Raw genomic sequence first — 20,470 nt, 5'->3', positions numbered from 1 at the left:
GAAATTCACAAACAGTTTATTGCAAGCAATATCGCTGGAAGAGAAAACAGACCAGCTGACACAGAACTGACCGTCTGTACAGGTAGGTCAGAGTTCTCTTCCCAGAGCTGAGGATGAGACCAGTTTTTTAATAATGCTGCACAATGAAATGGGAAACTACAATGTATCTGGAAATGGAGTAATCTAGTGACAAGGATGCTAATTGGAAAACAATGAATGTCTTGTTCCTTCACACAATGTAACATCCTGACAGTATCGATGGGTCCATTCCTCTTTGCAGGTGGGTGTCAATGTCTCCTCTGAAGTGGTGAGGTGCTTCCATTGTCCTGTTCCTGCAGCATGTCCCTGCTGGTGCCTGTCTGTCTGACCTGCTCTTTGTGTGGCTTTGGTATTGCTGGGTTGTGAAACTGCCCTTAGGGCTTTGAGATGTCTGTGGTGCTCTGTCATGTCCATGGGAGCTTAAAGTGTATTCCCACGTCTGTATGGGCTGTCCGATTCAGCTTGGGAGCTGCTGGGGAATTCTGGGTGTTCTTATACAGTTTGGCCAATTTTGCTTTTGTGAGCCTGTTGTGGGTTAGCAAATCTTTCCCCACAATATCAAAGTTACTAGAGCCATAGAAACATGGCTGCAGAGAGTTTTAAGTGAGCGAGAGGCAGAGAGAAACAGTGAAGGGTGGACAGAACTAGAGACTCGATAAGGGTTTGGAGAGTTGTAGGACGATAGCTCTTGAGCACTTCCAAGTGGTCATCTGTGGGGGAGGGCCAGGGTAGGACTGTTACTGCCCCCCAGTGAGGATGATGAGTGGTGGGTTCAGGGAGGGGGAGAAAGAGCAGGTAGGATTCTAACATTGGTCCCTCTCATTCTTTTCCAGACAGGAATCCTCACGAAAAGCATCATGTCATCGGAACAGGGGGAGATGTCACCTTCACAGCCGCCTCACTCCCTCAAATCATCAGTGTCCCCGCCTCTATCATATCTCCGAGACAACATCAAAACATGGGAACGAAACAGCTCTCTACTGGCGGATCTGCCCAGTCCCCTCCCTACTAAACGTACCCGCACCTACTCTGCGTAAGTACTCCCAGCGCACAGTCAGGGACTTTTACTGAAGACCAGCCTGTACCGTTGATCAATAAACGTCTTTCGCGTTGGATTGGCAGTTTATTCAATGCATGTTATTGCTGTGTATACTTACGATAATACTCATAACTGGGGTCTTAAATGTGTTACAGTTCTGTAGAAATAGTGTTCAGTAGCTTGGTCTTTTACGAATCCTAATCCTCATTGCAATCTGCAACAGTTTGTCAGGAGACCATTAGACCATAGGATGGGCCATTCAGCCCATCGAGTCTGCACCACTGTTCAATGAGACCTTGACAGATCTGATAATAAAGTCATAGAGATGTACAGCACGGAAACAGACCCTTCAGTCCAGCTTGTTCATGCCGACCAGATATCCTATCCTAATCTAGTCCCATTTGCCAGCACTTGGCCCATATCCCTCTAAACCCTTCCCATAGACCCATCCAGGTTCCTTTTTAAATGTAATTGTACCAGCCTCCACCACTTCCTCTGGCAGCTCATTCCATACACACACCACCCTCTGTGTGATAAAGTTTCCCCTTAGAGGCCTTTTATATCTTCCCCCTCTCACCTGAAACCTTTGCCTCCTCAACTCCACTCCCCTGTCTCTCCAGCATAACTCTCAAGCATAACCTTGTTCCATTTTTGATGAAAATTCCATCACAGGCTAGAATGACCCTACTTAATGACCCAGCCTTGACAGCCCTTTGTGCTAAAGAATTCCACAGACTCACTTCCCTCTAAGAGGTGAACTTCCTCCTAATCTGTGTCCTCAATGGGTGACCCACTTACTGTGAGGAGAAAGTGAGGTCTGCAGATGCTGGAGATCAGAGCTGAAAATGTGTTGCTGGAAAAGCGCAGCAGGTCAGGCAGCATTCAAGGAACAGGAAATTCGACGTTTCGGGCATAAGCCCTTCTTCAGGAATCGTCGAATTTCCTGTTCCTTAGATGCTGCCTGACCTGCTGCGCTTTTCCAGCAACACATTTTCAGACCCGCTTATTTTGCCCTCTGGGCCTGGACTCTCCCACATGGGGATGCAGTCTCCCCATCTCTACCCAGTTGAACCCACTAAGAATCTTGTTAGTTTTAATAAGACCACCTCCCATTCTTCAAAACTCCAATGAGTTCAGGCCCGACCTACTCAACCTCTCCTCATAAGTCAGTCACTCCATACCAGGTGGCCTGGTGAACCTTCTGCGGACTGCCCCCCAATGCCAGTAAGTCTTTCCTTAGATGACCTAATGATGACCGTGAAACTATTGCCAATTGTTAGACAAACCTGTCTGGTTCACTAGTGTCCTTTCGGGAAGGAAATTTGCCATCCTACACGTGAGTCCAGACCCACAGCATTGTGGTTGACTCTTCAACTGCCTTCTGGCCTATTAGGGACGGGCACCAGCTGAAGTTTGGTGCTAGCTTTTTGTGATTCATGGGCCAGACTCCCAGGTCAGTCTGTAACTTTCTGCAGTCTTTCTCCATTTAAAAATATTCAGCTCCTCCTTTCTGTCTGCCAAAGTGACTCTCATTTTCCCACATTATATTCCATCTGCCAAATTCTTTTACCCATTCACTTAACCTACCTGGATCTCTCTGCAGAGACTTCAACCTTCATCTCACACTGACCACGTTCTATTTCGCCGTCTCTGCATTCCACAGACAGGACAACACCACAGGGATTGGTGCTGGGGACCTCGTTGCGTTGGTGTCCATTAATGATTTGGAATGAAATGTAGGTGGCGTTATCAAAAGCCTTTCAGATTGTGAGGGTCCAAGATAGAGTAGACTAGAGAATCTGTTTCCCTTGGCGGAGGGTTTAAGGACCAGGAATCATCGATTCGAGCAAGTGGAGAAGGATTAAAGAGGTGAGGGAAACAGACTTTACAAGGAGGAAGAGTGGGTGTCTGGAATTTGCTGCCTGAGTTGGTGGAGGCAGTGACCCTGAACTCTTTGAATTCAAGTGATAAAAATAGGCTGGGTCTTCTTTCACTGGACTGTCGGAGGCTGAGGGTAACCTCATAGTGTTGAACAAAATCATGAGGGGCATGGATAAGGGGAATAGCGAGGATCTTTTCCACAAGGTCAGGGAGTTCAAAACTTGGGAGCATATTTTTGAAGATGAGAGGAAAAAAAATCTAAGGGATCTGTGGGGCGACCTTTTTTTTAAAACTGTGGTTAGTGTGTGCAATGAACTTCAAGAGAAAATGGTGTATGCTGGTATAGTTAGAACATTTTAAAAGATATTTTGGATAAGCAGATCAATAGGAACGCTTTGGTGCGATATGGGCTAAATGCAGGCACTGGTTTAGTCTGGGAACATGGTCGGCATGAATTAGTTGGACTGAAGGGTCTGTTTCCGTGCTGTATGACTCTAACACGAAAACATTACATACCATCTCACACAAGGAGAATTCATTTAAACTTGTCCCTTCTCTAACTGTAATCGCGAACCTTCTTAATTTCAAGCTCTTTATCCTGTTGGGCTGATGAGATCAGTGTGAGCGTGGCAAAGTTATGTTTATTGCCAGCTGAAAGAATATACAACTCAGAGGCAGTTATTGTCGGGCGGACAGTATCACGTCAAGGAGATGATTGAGGAGTATTGCACGTGTCAGGCAGTCGAAGGTAACATTGAACAGATAGAAAATAAACAAAGCAAAACTATTCACTAAAGGGTGTCTCTCTCACCAGCTCCACAGCGATGTAATGAAGATGTAAAACTGCTGGAGATTGCAAGGTCATAATGTAGATCCTGAGCCATTGGAAAGGAGAGATTTACCACGACCATATTTGATCCCCATTGTCAAAGCGAATTCTAACTGCAAATTGGAGGAACAATGCCTCATCTTCCGCCTGGGCAGCCTACATCCTGGAGGACTCAACACTGAGTTCTCCAATTTCAAATAACCTCCCTTCCCATCCATCCCCGAATTCCTCTCCAGTCCCTTTCCATTCCAGACCGACCCTTCCTTCCAGCTACTGATCGGATTCATTCCTGCCATCGACCAACAACCCAATACCCGAGTTATCACTACCACCCTACCCCCACTCCTTCCCCCACCCCCCTTTATCATCAGCTCCCCTGACACCTACCCCCATTCCTAAAGAAGGGTCACACTTGAAACGTTAACTTAGAGTCATAGAGATGTACAGCACGGAAACAGACCCTTTGGTCCAACCCATCCATGCCGACCAGATATCCCAACCCAATCTAGTCCCACCTGCCAGCAGTGGGGCCATATCCCTCCAAATTCTTCCTATTCATATACCCACCCAAATGCCTTTTAAATTCTGTAATTGTACCAGCCTCCACCATTTCCTCTGGCAGCTCATTCCATACACGTACCACCCTCTGTGTGAAAAAGTTGCCCCTTAGATCTCTTTTATATCTTTCCCCTCTCACCCTAAACCTATACCCTCTAGTTCTGGACTCCCTGACCCCAGGGAAAAGACTTTGCCTATTTATCCTATCCATGCCCCTCATAATTTTGTAAACCTCTATAAGGTCACCCCTCAGCCTCCAATGTTCCAGGGAAAACACTGATTCCTGAGGCTTGCTGTGTTCTTCCAGCCTCCTGTTTGTCTACCTTTTCAAAAAAAAACTTGTTCATGATCAAAGAACATTTGTGCCTCGGAGCCACGGTGCGGCAACATAATGTCCTGACTGGAATGGTGTTTACCCGCTGCAGGGTCAGTCCATGGAGCACCTTGCTGTTAATCGTACATCGCATGACTCAAACAGCAAGAGCCCCTCACTCGCCAAAGAACCCCTCAGTAATGCCTCAGTTTCCCATGCCCTCTGATATTCCCCACCATCCCATTCTTCCTCATGCTCCCCATGTATCCTATTCTCCATATCCTCCGTGAGTTCTCCATCTCCCCATGTGTTCTTCATAAGACCATAAGAACTGGAGTAGGCCATTCAGCCCCTCATGCCTGCTCTACCATGCAAAAGGATCATGGCTGATTAGACTTTCCTCATGTCCACTTGCCTGCCCTTTCCCTGTAACCCTTGATCCCTGACTAACTAAGAGTCTCTCTCTATCTCATTCTTAAATATACCCAAGAACTCTGCCCCCACAGCTCTCTGTGGTAAGGAGTTCCAAAGACACTCAACACGCTGAGAGAAGAAATTTGTCCTCGTCTCAATCTTAAATCGACACCCCTTATTCTTGAGACTATGTCCTCTGGTCCTAGACTCTCCCATGAGGGGAACATAGAATCCTTACAGTGTTGAAACTGGCCATTTGGCCCAACTAGTCCATACTGACCCCCCAAGAGTAACCTACCCAGACCCATTCCCCAACGTTTACCCCTGACTAATGCACCTAAACTACACATCCCTGAACACTGGGGCAATTTAGCATGGCCAGTTCACCTAATCTACACACCTTTGGATTGAGGGAGGAAACCGGAGCACCTCTCAGCATTTACCCTATCAAGCCCCTTAAGAATCCTGTATGATTCAATCTTCTAAACTCCAGTGAGCAGAGTCCCAAACTATTTAACCTTTCCTCATAAGACAGTCCCTCCATACCGGGGATCATCCAGTAAACCTTCACAGAACTGCCTCCAATGAAATAATATCATTGCTTCAATCAGGGGATCAAACTGCTCGCAGTGCTCCAGATGTGGTCTCACCAGCACCTTGCAGTAGGACTTCCAAACTCTTAGTTCAAGAGAGTTAGGGCATAAGGGTCAACATTCCATTGGCCATTCCTGATTACCTGCTGCCCCTGTGTGTTAGCTTTCTGGGGTTCATGTGCAAGTCCCCTCAAGTGCTGCATCTTCCTGCAATTTCTCTTCATTTAAATAATATTATATTCTTTTGTTCTCCCTTCTGCAATGAATACCTTTGTATTTCCTCACTTTATACTCCATTTGCCAATTGCTTGCACACTCACCTCACCTATCAGTCTCTCTCTATTAACTGTTGGTATCCCTCTCACCACCTGTCTTTCTACTGTATTTTTGCGTTGTCTGCAAATTTGGCTACAAAACATTTGTTTCCTTCCTTCAAATCATTGAACTATATTGTAAACGGTCCCAGCACTGCTCTCTGTAGATCCCCACTGGTCACCAACCTGGAAGAGAACCCTTTATCGCCACCTGCTGTTTCCTGCCCATTAGCCGATTCTCTATCCATGCCAATTTCCTACCCCCAACACTTTGGGGTCTTTTCTTCAGACCGAACCTTTTGTGAGGTACTTTGTCAAATGCCTTCTGGAAGTCTAAATACTTGAAAACCTTCCGGGTGCTTAAATAGGATTTCACTCGGGCAGCCATTTTCTAATTGAAAAATGTTGAGCCAATCAGGGTGAATCTCTATCAACCAATCAAGCTTGGGCCCTGAGCCTGTTATGAGAATCAGTGAGAATGAACCAGCTGCTTGTCAGGAGAGACCGGAACTGAAGTTGTCCCTTAATCTGTAAGGAGTCCCCGAATAGGCTCTCAGTCTAGCCCAAGTCTTGTACAACCTCAAGGGTTGGGGTCCAGAGTTAATTTTGTTTAAGACTAGTTCTGTGATCACTGATACAGCCGCATGGGTATCAACCTCCATTCGAACCAGGTGACCATTTAACCAGATGTTTGTTTTGATTGGTTCTGATCTGGTTGTTGCTAAGCAACTTAACTGTTCCAGCCCAGGGTGTGTGCACTCTCCCGGACACCGGCCTGTGTGTTACCTTACTCCCTTCAGGTCCTAGTGGGCACTGTCTTGCTGTCTCGAGTCCACATTCCCGGCAGCAACTACAAACGGCCTGGATCCTGAAGAAAATGTTCACCTTTTGGCCGAGGCGTGGCTGTGTTTTGGGGTTTCGCTGCGGGCTGACCTGGAGTCTCTCTGCTCAGGAGATGTCCTGAGTGAGACTGTGCAATGGCCTTCGCTCAAATGGTGTTTCCCAAGCTCAGTCAGGGTGGTGAGGATCTCCTCTTCCATCGGAATACTCTACAACTCATATGCTCCACTTGTTGCATTTTCCAGTGATAAAGCCAGCTATAGTGCCTGTTTAAAGTCCTGTTGGGCTTCAGCTAGTAGGCATTTTTGCATGGTTACATCATTAATCCCACTCTCATCATCACTGATATAACTCCACAGAGACTGGAATCCCGTCAGCAAGTCACACATAGAGATTCCTTTACACTGAGCCAGCTCTCAGTGAACAGAACCCCTGACACTCCTGTTTCTGTCTGTCAGCCAGGGCTCCCTGATTGCGACCAGGTTAATAGCCCCAATCAGGGAGCTCAGATTCTAAGAGGTCCACCTCGTTACAATCACTACCGTGAGTGTATAATCTCAGAATAAGGGGTTGCACATTTAGGGTAGAATTAATGAAGGATTTTTTTTCTCCCACACAATATGAATCTGCATGGAATTGTTTACCACAGAAGGCAGTTGAGGCTCGGTTGTTATGTATATTAAAGGCTGAGATAGATCGTTTTTAATCAGTGATGGGATCGTGGATTATGGGGAAAGGGCTGGTAAGTGAGTCATAGAGTCCTACAGCATGTAAACAGACCCTTCAGCCCAAATAAAACTTCCTGACCTCTCCGCCCCCACCCCACCCTGGCCTATCACCCTCACCTTGACCTCCTTCCACCTATCACATCTCCATCGCCCCTCCCCCAAGTCCCTCCTCCCTACCTTTTATCTTAGCCTGCCTGGCACCCTCTCCTCATTCCTGATGAAGGGCTCTGGCCCGAAACAACGAATTTCCTGTTCCTTGGATGCTGCCTGACCTGCTGTGCTTTAACCAGCAACACATTTTCAGCTCTGATCTCCAGCATCTGCAGACCTCACTTTTTACTCCAATAAAACTAGCCTCTATTTGCCTGCATTTGGCCCATATCCCTCTCAACCTTTTGTCTATTTATGTACCTGTCCAAATATCTTTTAAACAAGTAACTGTACGTATCTCTACCACTTTCTCTGGCAATTCATTCCACACATGAACCACTCTCTGTGTGAAAAGATTACCCTTCAGGCCCTTTCTAAACCTTTCTCCTCAACTTAAAAATATGCCCCTGTAGTTTTGGACTCACCAACCCTCGTGAAAAGACCTTTTGCTACTCAGCTTATCTACGCCCCTCATGATTTTATAAATCTCAAAACAGTCACCTCTCGACCTCCTACAGCACCAGACTCTCCTTATTATTCAAAACGTCCAGTCCCAGTGACATCCTGGTAAATCATTTCTGAACCCTCTTCAGCTTCATAATATCCTTCCTGTAGCAGGGTGACCAGAACTGGACACAGTCCTTACACAGAGATTAGATTAGATTACTTACAGTGTGGAAACAGGCCCTTCGGCCCAACAAGTCCACACCGACCCGCCGAAGCGCAACCCACCCATACCCCTACATATACCTCTTACCTAACACTACGGGCAATTTAGCATGGCCAATTCACCTGACCCGCACATCTTTGGACTGTGGGAGGAAACCAGAGCACCCGGAGGAAACCCACGCAGACACGGGGAGAACGTGCAAACTCCACACAGTCAGTCGCCTGAGGCGGGAATTGAACCCAGGTCCCTGGCGCTGTGAGGCAGCAGTGCTAACCACTGTGGCACCGTGCCTAGTCCTCCAGGAGAGGCCTCAACAATGTCCTGACATCCCAACTCCTGTACTCAAAAGTCTGAGCAGGCGAAAGCAGATGTGTTTAAATGCAATCTTAGCCACCCAGTTGAAATGTGACACAAAGTTTAAAAGAACTATATACCTGAATTCCAAGGTCTCTCTTCGATATCACCAGGGTGGCACAGTGGCACTAGTACTGCTGCCTCACTGCGCCAGGGATTCAGGTTCAACTCCAGCCTTGGGCAACTGTCTGTTTGTACATTCTCCCTGTATCTGCGGGTTTTCTCCAGCTTCCTCCCACAATCTAAAGATATTCAGTTCAGGTTAGGTAAATTGCCCATAGTGTAGGTTATAAGTCGGGGGAAATATAGGGGAGGGGAATGGGTCTGTGTGGACTTGTTGGGCTGAAGGGCCTGTTTCTACACTGTAGGGAATCTAATCCATACTCTGAGCCCTACCATTTATTATATAAGTCCTGCCCTCACTTCTTTTGGGTGGCACGGTGGCTCAGTGGTTAGCACTGCTGCCTCACAGCACCAGGGTCCCAAGTTCGATTCCAGCCTTGGGTGACTGTCTGTGTGGAGTTTGCACATTCTCCCAGTGTCTGCGTGGGTTTCCTCCGGGTGCTCCGGTTTCCTCCCACAGTCCAAACATGTGCAGGTCAGGTGAATTGGCCATGCTAACTTGCCCGTAGTGTTCAGTGCATTAGTCAGAGGGAAATGGGTCTGGATGAGTTACTCTTCGGAGGGTCGGTCTGGACTGATTGGGCCGAAGGGCCTGTTTCCACACTGTGGGGAATCTAATCTAACCTTTTAATCAAAATGCAATATCTTAAATTTATCCGAGTTAAACTCCATCTGCCTCAGCGCATTGGCCCAGTTGATCAAGACCTCTTTGTAATCTTTGATTACCCCCATCACCGTTGACTATGCCACCAGTTGGATTATCAGATGAGCCATTGATCTCATTGAATGGTGGAGCAGATGGGCTGAATGGCCTATGTCTGCTCCCACATCTAATGCATTTTTGGTTTTCTTGCATATGATCATGAGGCGGACTGAGACTTAAGATCGACTCCTGCGAGATTTAAGGCACTCTTCAGTACTGACCTTTCTGTACCTGTGCACTAACGCAGAAGAGTATTTTCTACTCCTTTGGCTACTCTGTACAGGATGAGAGAATCATTGGAGCCGCTGGTGGTTCTGAGAGACCACTGTCTAAGAGACACACACACACACACACACACACACACACACACACACACACACACACACACACACACACCTGTTTCCTGATGAAGGGCCTTTGCCTGAAACGTCACTGTTCCTGCTCCCCGGATGCTGCCTGACATGCCCGGCTTTTCCAGCACCACTCTGATCTAAACTCCGGTTTCCAGCATCTGCAGTCCTCACTTTTGCCCCTGATTGGTGGCCAGCTCCGAGCCCCCAGAGAACAATTCTGGCACCTCCTAATATGTCCCGGGACCTGTCTGAACAGGACCCCTTCTCACTGGCCTTGCTTCTGTCAATGCTGTGAGACAAAGCAATCCTCTTTTGTTGCGAGTGGCTGGGATCTGGGACACACTACCTGTCAGGAGATTGCAAACAGATTCAATAACACCTTTCCAAATAAATACAGTCTTGAAGGATAAAACCATAGAACTACAGCTGCTAGAAATCTGAAACAAAACCAGAAGATGCTGGAGAAACTCCCCAGATCTGGCAACATCTGTGGAGAGAGACAAACTGAGTTATAGAGTCGTAGAGATGTACAGCATGGAAACAGACCATTCGGTCCATGCCGACCAGATATCCCAACCCAATCTAGTCCCACCTGCCAGCACCCGGCCCATATCCCTCCAAACCCTTCCTATTCATATACCCAACAAAATGCCTCTTCAATGTTGTAATTATACTAGCCTCCACCATTTCCTCTGGCAGCTCATTCCATACACGCACCACCCTCTGTGTGAAAAAATTGCCCCTTAGGTCTCTTTTAAATCATTCCCCTCTCACCCTAAACCTATGCCCTCTAGCTCTGGACTTCCCGACTCTGGGGAAAAGACTTTGTCTATTTACCCTATCCATGCCCCTCATGATTTTGTAAACCTCTATCAGATCACCCCTCAGCCTCTGACGCTCCAGGGAAAACAGCCCCAGCCTATTCAGCCTCTCCCTGTAGCTCAAACCCTCCAACCCTGGCAACATCCTTGTAAATCTTTTCTGAACCCTTTCAAGTTTCACAACATCTTTCCGATAGGAAGGAGACCAGAATTGCACGCAATATTCCAACAGTGGCCTAACCAATGTCCTGTACAGCCGCAACATGACCTCCCAACTCCTGTACTCAATACTCTGACCAATAAAGGAAAGCATACTAAATGCCTTCTTCACTATCCTATCTACCTGCGATTCTACTTTCAAGGAGCTATGAACCTGCACTCCAAGGTCCCTTTGTTCAGTAACACTCCCTAGGACCTTACCATCAAGTGTATAAATCCTGCTAAGATTTGCTTTCCCAAAATGCAGCACCTTGCATTTATCTGAATTAAACTCCATCTGCCACTTCTCAGTCCATTGGCCCATCTGGTCAAGATCCTGTTGTAATCTGAGGTAACCCTCTTTGCTGTTCATTACTCCTCCAATTTTGGTGTCATTCGCAAACTTACTAACTGTACCTCTTATGCTCGCATCCAAATCATTTATGTAAATGACAAAAAGTAGAGGGCCCAGCACCGATCCTTGTCGCACTCCACTGGTCACAGGCCTCCAGTCTGAAAAACAACCCTCCATCACTACCCTCTGTCTTCTACCCTTGAGCCAGTTCTGTATCCAAATGGCTAGTTCTCCCTGTATTCCATGAGATCTAACCTTGCTAATCAGTGTCCCATGGGGAACCTTGTCGAACGCCTTACTGAAGTCCATATAGATCACACCTACGGCTCTACCCTCATCAACCTTCTTTGTCACTTCTAGTTATATCAAGGTCTGTTCTTATAGCATCCCTCCAGTGTGGAAATAGGCCCTTCAGCCCAACCAGTCCACACCGTCCCTTCAAAGGATATCTCACCCAAACCCATTTCCCTATCACTCTACATTTACCCCTGACTAATGCACCTAACCTACACACCCTTGAACACTACGGGCAATTTAGCATGGCCAATCCACCTCACCGTGGATTGTGGGAGAAAACCAGAGCACCCGGAGGAAACTCCTGCAGACACGGGGAGAATGTGCAAACTCCACACAGACAGTCTCCTGAGGCTGGAATTGAACCCGGGTCCCTGGTGCTGTGCGGCAGCAGTGCTAACCACCAAGCCACCGTGTCGCCCTATGTTCTGACGAGGGGTCACTGGACTCGAAATGTTAACGCTATTTCTCTGCTGCCTGGCCTGCTGAGTTTCTCCAACGTTTTGTGGGAATACAGCAAAAGGGATTTGGGAGTAACCGGATTGCTCATCCGTAAAAGGACAGCACGGATCTGAGGGGAGGAGTGGTCTTTTTCTGTGCTGCATTGCTCTGTGAATTGATGGGGTGGCTCGGATTTCTTCCCCAAGAGACTGGTCGTTATGCTGTTCACACTTGCCTTTCTCATTCCAGCTCAGCTCGGGCCAATCTTGGGCCCCTTTCAAAGGGGAAATGCAAGTGTTTCTCCAGGTCGCAGGGTCATGGCTTCATTACACCCATGGATGGGAAAGAGGACATCTTTGTGCACATCTCTGAGTGAGTAATAACGGCATCAACTGTTCCTACATATCTACGGCTGCGGGATAAGGGAGCGTGGGGGAGGGGTTCTCACCTGGACACTGTGCTCAGTTCATTCACATGTGAGGAAAGAGATTTACCGGCAGTGGTTTGTATCCATGTGACTGAGCAGTTTGTGGGTCCACCAGTAGGAGGCAGACTTGGACATGTTCCAGTCTCCTCTCCCTCAAAAGGCCAAATTCAAAGTTTGTGAGAAGATTTGTAGCTCGGGTGCTCGTTGTTGTGGTTCTGTTGGCCGAGCTGGGAATTTGTGTTTCAGACGTTTCGTCCCCTGTCTAGGTGACATCCTCAGTGCTTGGTAGCCTCCTGTGAAGCGCTTCTGTGATCTTTCCTCCGGCATTTATAGTGGTCACCACAGCATCTCCAGCATCACAGAAGAGCTTCACAGGAGGCTCCCAAGCACCGAGGATCTCATCTAGACAGGGGACGAAACGTCTGCCACACAAATTCTCAGCTCGGCCAACAGAACCACAACAGGCCAAATTGTGCTTAGGTCAGTGACACAGCTGAACCGAAAGAAAACACATTTTTCAAAAAGACTTGCATTTATGTAGCATCTTTCACAACCAGGGAGTGTTTCCCTTTGAGCCAAGAATCATGGGATTGTAAAATGTAGAAGTAGAGGTAGGCCATTCAGCCCATTGAATCTGTATCGCTGATCTGATAATCCCCAACCCTGATTTCCTGCCTCAACCCCGAAGCTCTGAGTTCGAGTCCCACTTCCAGGGTTTCAAGACCAAGGAGCTGTGCTCATAATGAGGTCAAACAGGCACAGCATCATAGAATCCTTACAAGGGAGAAAGAGGCCATTCAGCCCATCAAATGTGCTCCCACTCTCCACCCTAACCTCATATTTCTCACCTACCCTGCATACTATGGGTAATTTAGCATGACCAATCCACCTAACCTGCACATCATTGGACTGTGGGAGGAAACCGGAGCACCCGGAGGAAACCCACACAGACACAGGGAGGATGTGCAAACTCCACACAGACAGTCACCTGAGGCTGGAATCGAAGCTAGGCTGTGTTAAATTGCCCATAGTGTAGGTTTGGTGCAGTAGTCAGGGGTAAGTGTAGAGTAATAGGGTAGGGGAATAGGTCTGGGTGGGATACTCTTTGGATGGTCGGTGTGGACTTGTCGGGCCGAATGGCCTGTTTCCGCACTGTAGGGAGTGGTTTGTATCCATGTGACTGAGCGGTTTGTGGGTCCACCAGTAGGAGGCAGACTTGGGCATGTTCCAGTCTCCTCTCCCTCAAAAGGCCAAATTCAAAGTCTGTGAGAAGATGTGTAGCTGTGAGACAGCAGCACCAACCACTGAGCCACCGTGCCAATGTCAGGCAGTAGGAAGTGGGAGCGATTCCTGGTCCGTGCGATGGAAGCAATGTTGGGACCTCTACGTCATGCTTCACACTCCAACACGCACACTGGGTCAATGCCACAGCAACGGGGGGGTTGGGTCGGGCTCTGCCACCCTGAGAGAGGAAGGTAGTGACAAGCCAACACTGACAGAAACCGATCATCAGCTCAGAACGGGACTGCCAGCCCAGAAGGAGGCAGCGACCAGCTTCCGTGCAGAGCACAGGGAGTGGACGCTTAGTCTTCCACGGAATATTCCAGCGATTTACAGCCCAGATGATGATAAGACTGGCACAGTGGGAAGGTCACTGGCCCCGAGTCATCCAGAGGGCAGGCTAGTGTGCTGGAAGGATTGGTTCAAATCACGGAGGAATTTGAGTTCAATATATTCCAATCCCTGGAAGACGAAACTTGTCTCTATGATGGTGGCCATGAATTGAACTGGAGCAATAGTGGAGGGAATGTGGTGGATAATTCTGAGCGAGTTTTCACAAATGGCATTGTGAAACTACCTACATAGTTTGTTTCCGTCCTGTTTGCTGAGGGATAAGTAATTGCACCCGGGAGATCTACCCTTCTCCTCCTGAGGGTAGTGCCAGGGGGTCATTGACATCTACTCAAGATGCAGACGGGGCCTGCATTTAACATCTCAGCCACAAGGTGGCATCTCTGGCAGTGCAGCACTCCTCCACACCCTCTGTCAAACAAACTCAAGCATCCTCCTTGAAGTCAGCCCCATCGGTCCCTCTGACAGTGAACTCCCATGAAGTCAATGTTAATGGACTGGGCACTGTGCCCCTGTGGCAGAATGAGCTCGTACTCACTAGGGATCCGGATTTCATAGAATCCCTACAGTATGGAAACAGGCCATTCGGCCCAACAAGTCCACACCGACCATCCAAAGAGTATCCCACCCAGACCCATTCCCCTACCCTATTGCTCTACACTTACCCCTGACTAATGCACCAAACCTACACTATGTGGCAATTTAGCATGGCCAATTCACCTAACCTGTACAGCTTTGGACTGTGGGAGGAAACCAGAGCACCCGGAGGAAACCCACGCAGACACAGGGAGGATGTGCAAACTCCACACAGACAGTCGCCCGAGGCTGGAATTGAACCCAGGTCCCTGGTGCTGTGAGGCAGCAGTGCTAACCACTGAGCCACCCTGCAGGCTGAGCTACCTCTAATGCAATGTTTTCTCAAAGCTGACAGTGTTTCACAAAGAAGGCCCTCTGACGCTGGGAAGGGGAACACCGTCGGCCTGAACGTCTGGGAGGATCTCGATGGCTCAAAATGGCGCCACCATGCCGCCTCACCCCCCCACGTTGCAACGTCTTAATAACAGGGCAACGCGGCGGCAGAGAGGGGAACAAATCCCACCCTCCGGATCCCATTGCCTCCAGCACATCCTGACCCCACCCCGTGGATGAGCTCATGGATCTGCGCTTCAGAAAATCAGCCTATCAAAACGCACGGAGACCTGTGGCAGAAACTGGAAACCCTGAGTCCACGACATTCTCAATTCAAGGGACGCTCACTGTTTATCCCTGAACCAACCCCGTGTGAAGAAGTGCTGAACCACGGTCACATTGCTGTTTGTGGGAGCTTGCTGTATACAGCATGGCTGCCATCTTTCCTCCATAACTACACTGGTAAAGAGATTTTGATAGGAAAGCACATTGGGATCTCTTGAGGTGCCGTATCGCTTAATCTGTCAGAGCCCAGTGAGCCCCCGGGGGGAGGACTGGGGAATGTATTTGCAATTCACAGCAAACTTCCTTTGGGTGCTACCTCAATGCAATGTTTATCAAGTTGATGAGCACCAAGCAACACCTTCTAAAAGCAAAGTATTGTGGGATGCTGAAACCAGAAACTAAAACGGAGAGATCAGGAGAGTCTCAGCAGGTTTGGCAGTATCTGTGTGGGAGGGAGACAGAGTCAACACCTTGGGTCTGATAGGATTCTCCTTCAGAAGAGGGAGGGGCTGGAAAGGAGTTTTTATGCTGTTGGGAGAGAAGGAACAAGTGGAACAGACACTGAGGATATCCAGAGCAAAAGACGATAAAGGTGGTAAAGGAGAGACAGAGGTGCAAAACAGGTGTTAATGAAAGGTGTGTGAAGGAGAAAGTGGGCCTGCACCGCTAACAGCAAATACCAGTAAGACACAAGTAGTGTTGGGTTTCTCAACAAAACAGAAGACAGATCTCTGACATTGTTGAACTCAATGCTGAGTGCTGAAGTGGAAAATTCCTGCAGATGGCATTGAGCTCAGAACTTTCGACCTTCAGTTTTGAAGGCAAATCATTTTCAATTCGAAACTTTATTTTGCTTTCACTCCCCCCATTCTCTACACTACTTTTTAGATTAGATTACTTACAGTGTGGAAACAGGCCTTTCGGCCCAACAGGTCCACACCGACCGACCAAAGCGCAACTCACCCTACACCGAACACTACGGGCAATTTTAGCACGGCCAACCTGCACATTTTTGGACTGTGGGAGGAAACCAGAGCACCCGGAGGAAACCCACGCAGACACGGGGAGAATGTGCAAACTCCACACAGTCAGTCGCCTGAGGCAGGAATTGAACCCGGGTCTCTGGTGCTGTGAGGCAGCAGTGCTAACCACTGTGCCACCGTGCTGCCTTTTGTCTTGTGATGGTTGATGTCCATTGGGACCAGTGCTTTGACGTGTCTTCCCAATCTGTCTTTCCTTCCAGCATCGAGGGGGAGTACGTGCCGGTGGAAGGTGACGAGGTCACGTACAAGGTCTGCGCCGTCCCGCCGAAGAATCTGAAGTACCAAGCAGTCGAGGTGGTGATCACCCACCTGGCACCCGGCACCAAGCACGAGACCTGGTCCGGGCAGATCGTTAACTCCTGAGGGAGGCCAGGCCTTGTGGGCTCGGGGCCTTGTCAAAGGGGCCTTTGAAATGAAGCAAAACATTCAACGACAGTAATTGTGGGGAAGATTATGTGATTTGTGAGCTGTGTGTTGTTATTTAACGGTTTAGGATTTTAAAAAAAAGAATTACATACAAAATGGAACGGAGTTCCTACAGGCTGGGGAAAGGGGTATGATTGTGGCTCTTTGTTTTTTATCTTTATTTATTTTCGCTAAAATTCACTCACACTGTTGACCGTGAAATATTTCTGCTTCATTACAGCGTCTGGATCAGATTATTCCTCTAGGGGCATGTTCAGTGGGAGATGGTAGTGTAACGATAATGTTGCTGGCCTAGCAATCTGAAGGCCCAGCCATAAGCCTCCCGGTGTTGAGTGTTCAAATCCCACCCACTACACCTGGTGGAATTTGAACCTGGACTGTCAGAATTGTTTCCCAAAATTGTAATGTCTAATACTAGGCAGCATGGTGAGAGGGGCAAGTTTTCTTTTTAACCCAGAGAGTAATAGAGGTTGGAACACGCTGCCAGGGGTGGTGGTGGAGTCAGATACGATTGGGGTGTTTAAGGGGCTTATAGACAAGCACATGAATATGCAAGGAATGGAGGGATACGGACTGAGGACAGGCAAAAGGGATTAGTTTGATTTGGCGTCATGTTCAGCACAACATCATGGGCTGAAGGGCCTGATCCTGTGCTGTAATGGTCTATGTTCTATTTCTAGTGTATGCCTTAATTTACCAAACATTTCACCTCCAGGCCCTGAATAAATATGGCCGCCACCATTGTCACCTGGGACCGGTGGCCATTTTCTTCCCACTGAGGTTGGCGGTGAGCTCACGTTTCATTCCCGCCCCAATCTGCAGGACCCCCCCACCAACAATGTGGGGTTTTCAAAAGTGCGGCCTATACGTAACTCCTTCCCACCTTAACTCCCACCCAGCGCAAAACCTCACCACCCCCACCCCACCCAAACCCCTAACCTCTGGGAGGGGCAGGGAGGTGAAGGGGCACCTTTGGAGAACTGGGCACGCCTGGACAGTGTATCTCTGGCACAAAGACAGAAAGTGCTGGAGAAACTCAGCAGGTCAGACAGCACCTGGGGAGAGAGAAAGCAGAGTTAACGTTAAGTGGTGACCCATCTTCAGTGCTGAAGATACTGCCAGGCCTGTTGAGATTAGTTTTCCAGCCATCTCTGTCGATGTACCTTCCAGTGAACATCTGGGTGTCTTCCAGTTCTTGGCCAGAACTTGGTGCTGAGTTGTTTGCTTGTGTTTGTGATTGGTTTCCCTCTGGAATTGTTCTTGTTCACAACAGGTATGGTAATCTCAAAACCCTGAGGAAAATACATGGAGGCAGAGACTTCACATCTCAGGTTTTCAGTCAGTTCTCTCGGTACTGTGACATTCCACAGCCAATGATAGAAATTCAAATCCCTCTGACCCCTACAGATTCTGATTGTGAATACAGCTCCCTTCCATTTATCACATCTGTTCTTTTTGTTATATTTAATTGGAGGAACATTTATGCTGCCATCGATTCATTAACAGTTATCATCGAGAGGTTACATACAGAGTAAAGCTCTCGGTACAATGGTCCATCAAACATTTTAACCAAGACTTCCGCCCATCCACCGAGGAGTCCCTTCTCCTGCCTCCAACACACCCCATCCACATGGACACCCCGTGTGGCCTTCGACCCCGCCCTTGACCTCTTCATTTCAAACTGCTGCCTCTCCTCTCCCCACATTATCCCAGTCCCAAGCCTCCAACCTGGCACCGCCCTCCTGACCTGTCCATCACTCCCCCTCTGACCTATCACCTTCTCCCTCACCTTCATCCACCTATTGCTTTCTCGGCTACCTTGCTCCCAACCCCTAGTCCCTCCCATTTATCCCTCAGCACCTGAAACATGGATTCTCCTGTTCCTCAGATGCTCCCACAACAGGGACAGCAGAAGGAGTAAAGCTACCTCTGTATTGTCCATATTAAACACTCCCATAACAGGGACAGCACAGGGTCAGATAGAGAGTAAATATCCCTCTATATTGAGCGCATCAAACACTCCCATAATGGGATCAGATCCAGAGTAAAGCCCTCTCAACATCTTGCACATCAAGAACTCAGGACAGGGTCAGATAGAGAGTAAATATCCCTCCACTCACTTAAACTAGAAGTAATGCTACCTCGATACTGTTCCTGTGAACCATTTCCAGGACAGATACAGCACAGCATTAGATAGAGAGTAACCCTCCCTCTACTCTTTTCAACTGAAAATGAATCTCCCTCAATTCTATCCCCATCAAACACTCCTAGGACAGGGTTAGGTACAGAGTAAAGTTCCATCTATTCTTTTAAACTGAAAGTAAAGCTTTTTCTGCACTGTTCATCAAACACTACCAGGATAGATACAGCATGGGGTTAGATACAGAGTAAAGCTGCCTCTACACTGCCCCTATCAAACTCTCCCAGGACCGGTACAGCATGGGGTTAGACTGCGATGTCACTACGGGTAAGTTATGAGCTGTAGACAGGTTAATCATTACCATCCTCCCACCTATTAACCAGCTTCATTCCCTCAGAGTGATTGAATTCGGAGACAGGGCACCCAATCTGATTGGACAGTGTAGATGTACACATTTGGATGATTTGGTTTGTGACATCATTTTAAGATATTAAAACGTGCGAGGGGAACAAATGATGAAAGTATTTAACATATCTTTCCCTTAAACTTTATCAAATATTAATTTCCTGTATTAAACATCAAGCATGTTATATTAGGGACTGGTGTAACCACTGGAGTGCTTTAAGAAATGGCGATTTGAGGCAGTGTGTGCAGGACAAAGCAAGTGAATTTCACTGAGATTCCAGTGACATAAAAGAATTCTTGGGGATTAAACGTGTGTCATAACGTACTGTGTACCTTTTTATAATTAAAATAATTGCAACCAAACATCGTATTCAGAACTATTGGGTTTTGTCCCTGTGTTGAACCTCCTATTCCCTCCTTGGCTTTGTCACCATGTCTACTCCAGCTCCTCTTCTTCAGTTGGTTTTAATGATCTGGAACAACTGGGCAGAGTTCCTGAGGGGAATTGCCGGAAGAGGAGTTGCCAGCAATCAAGGATTTTCCAAGAATTTCTAGGAACATGTGGTTAATCTGCAGGCTAGCCAGTGGGAATCAAGAGTTTAGAGATGGTTAGAAATTGTTAAAGAAGATTAGAGAAGGTTAGCGATGGTTAGAAAAGGTTAAAGATGATTAGAAAAGGTTAGAGAGATTGTTAGAGAAGGTTAAAGATGGTTAAAGAAGGTTAGAGTTTGTTAGGAAAGGTTAGAGGAGGTTAGAAAAGATGAGTGATGGTTAGAGATGGTTTAAAAGGCTAGAGATGGTTAGAGAAGGTTAGAGATAGTTAGGAAAGGTTAAAGATGGTTAGGAAAGGTTAGAAATGGTTAAAGAAGAGGTTAGAGCTGGTTAGGAAAGGTTAGAGAAGGTTAGGGATGTTTAAAAGAAGTTCGAGATGGTTAGACAATGTTAGAAAAGATTAGTGATGGTTAGAGATTGGACAATCCTCCTCAAACACATCCAACATTGTTGGCTATCTAAGTGCAGAAAACTGCCAATTTTAGCGATCGGAGATTGGGTAGGCAGGGGGATGTGGTGGGGAAGTTTTCAGATTTTCACACAGCTCCCCCCCCTCCCTCCTCCACCACACCCACCCACCTACCCACATCTCAGTTCAGGTAGCTCACCCGATGAGAGCAGTACCCACAGCCCGGGTAGCA

General features: G+C 47.7%; 1 protein-coding gene across 1 annotated transcript in view; it reads left to right on the top strand.

Moving 5' to 3' along the window:
- csdc2a (cold shock domain containing C2, RNA binding a) overlaps positions 1 to 19,640 on the top strand; it is a 55,261-nt gene extending 35,621 nt beyond the window's left edge. The window contains exons 2-4 of the mRNA XM_060849252.1: positions 873 to 1,072; positions 12,260 to 12,382; positions 16,507 to 19,640. Coding sequence (XP_060705235.1) covers positions 897 to 1,072; positions 12,260 to 12,382; positions 16,507 to 16,669 — 462 coding nt within the window. The 5' untranslated portion in view covers positions 873 to 896 and the 3' untranslated portion in view covers positions 16,670 to 19,640. The remainder of the gene's footprint in view (positions 1 to 872; positions 1,073 to 12,259; positions 12,383 to 16,506) is intronic.
- Positions 19,641 to 20,470: the final 830 nt, after the last annotated feature.

Source organism: Hemiscyllium ocellatum, chromosome 33 (assembly GCF_020745735.1).
Source record: "Hemiscyllium ocellatum isolate sHemOce1 chromosome 33, sHemOce1.pat.X.cur, whole genome shotgun sequence".
NCBI lineage: Eukaryota > Metazoa > Chordata > Chondrichthyes > Orectolobiformes > Hemiscylliidae > Hemiscyllium > Hemiscyllium ocellatum.
This window is presented reverse-complemented; position numbering and strand designations above follow the sequence as displayed.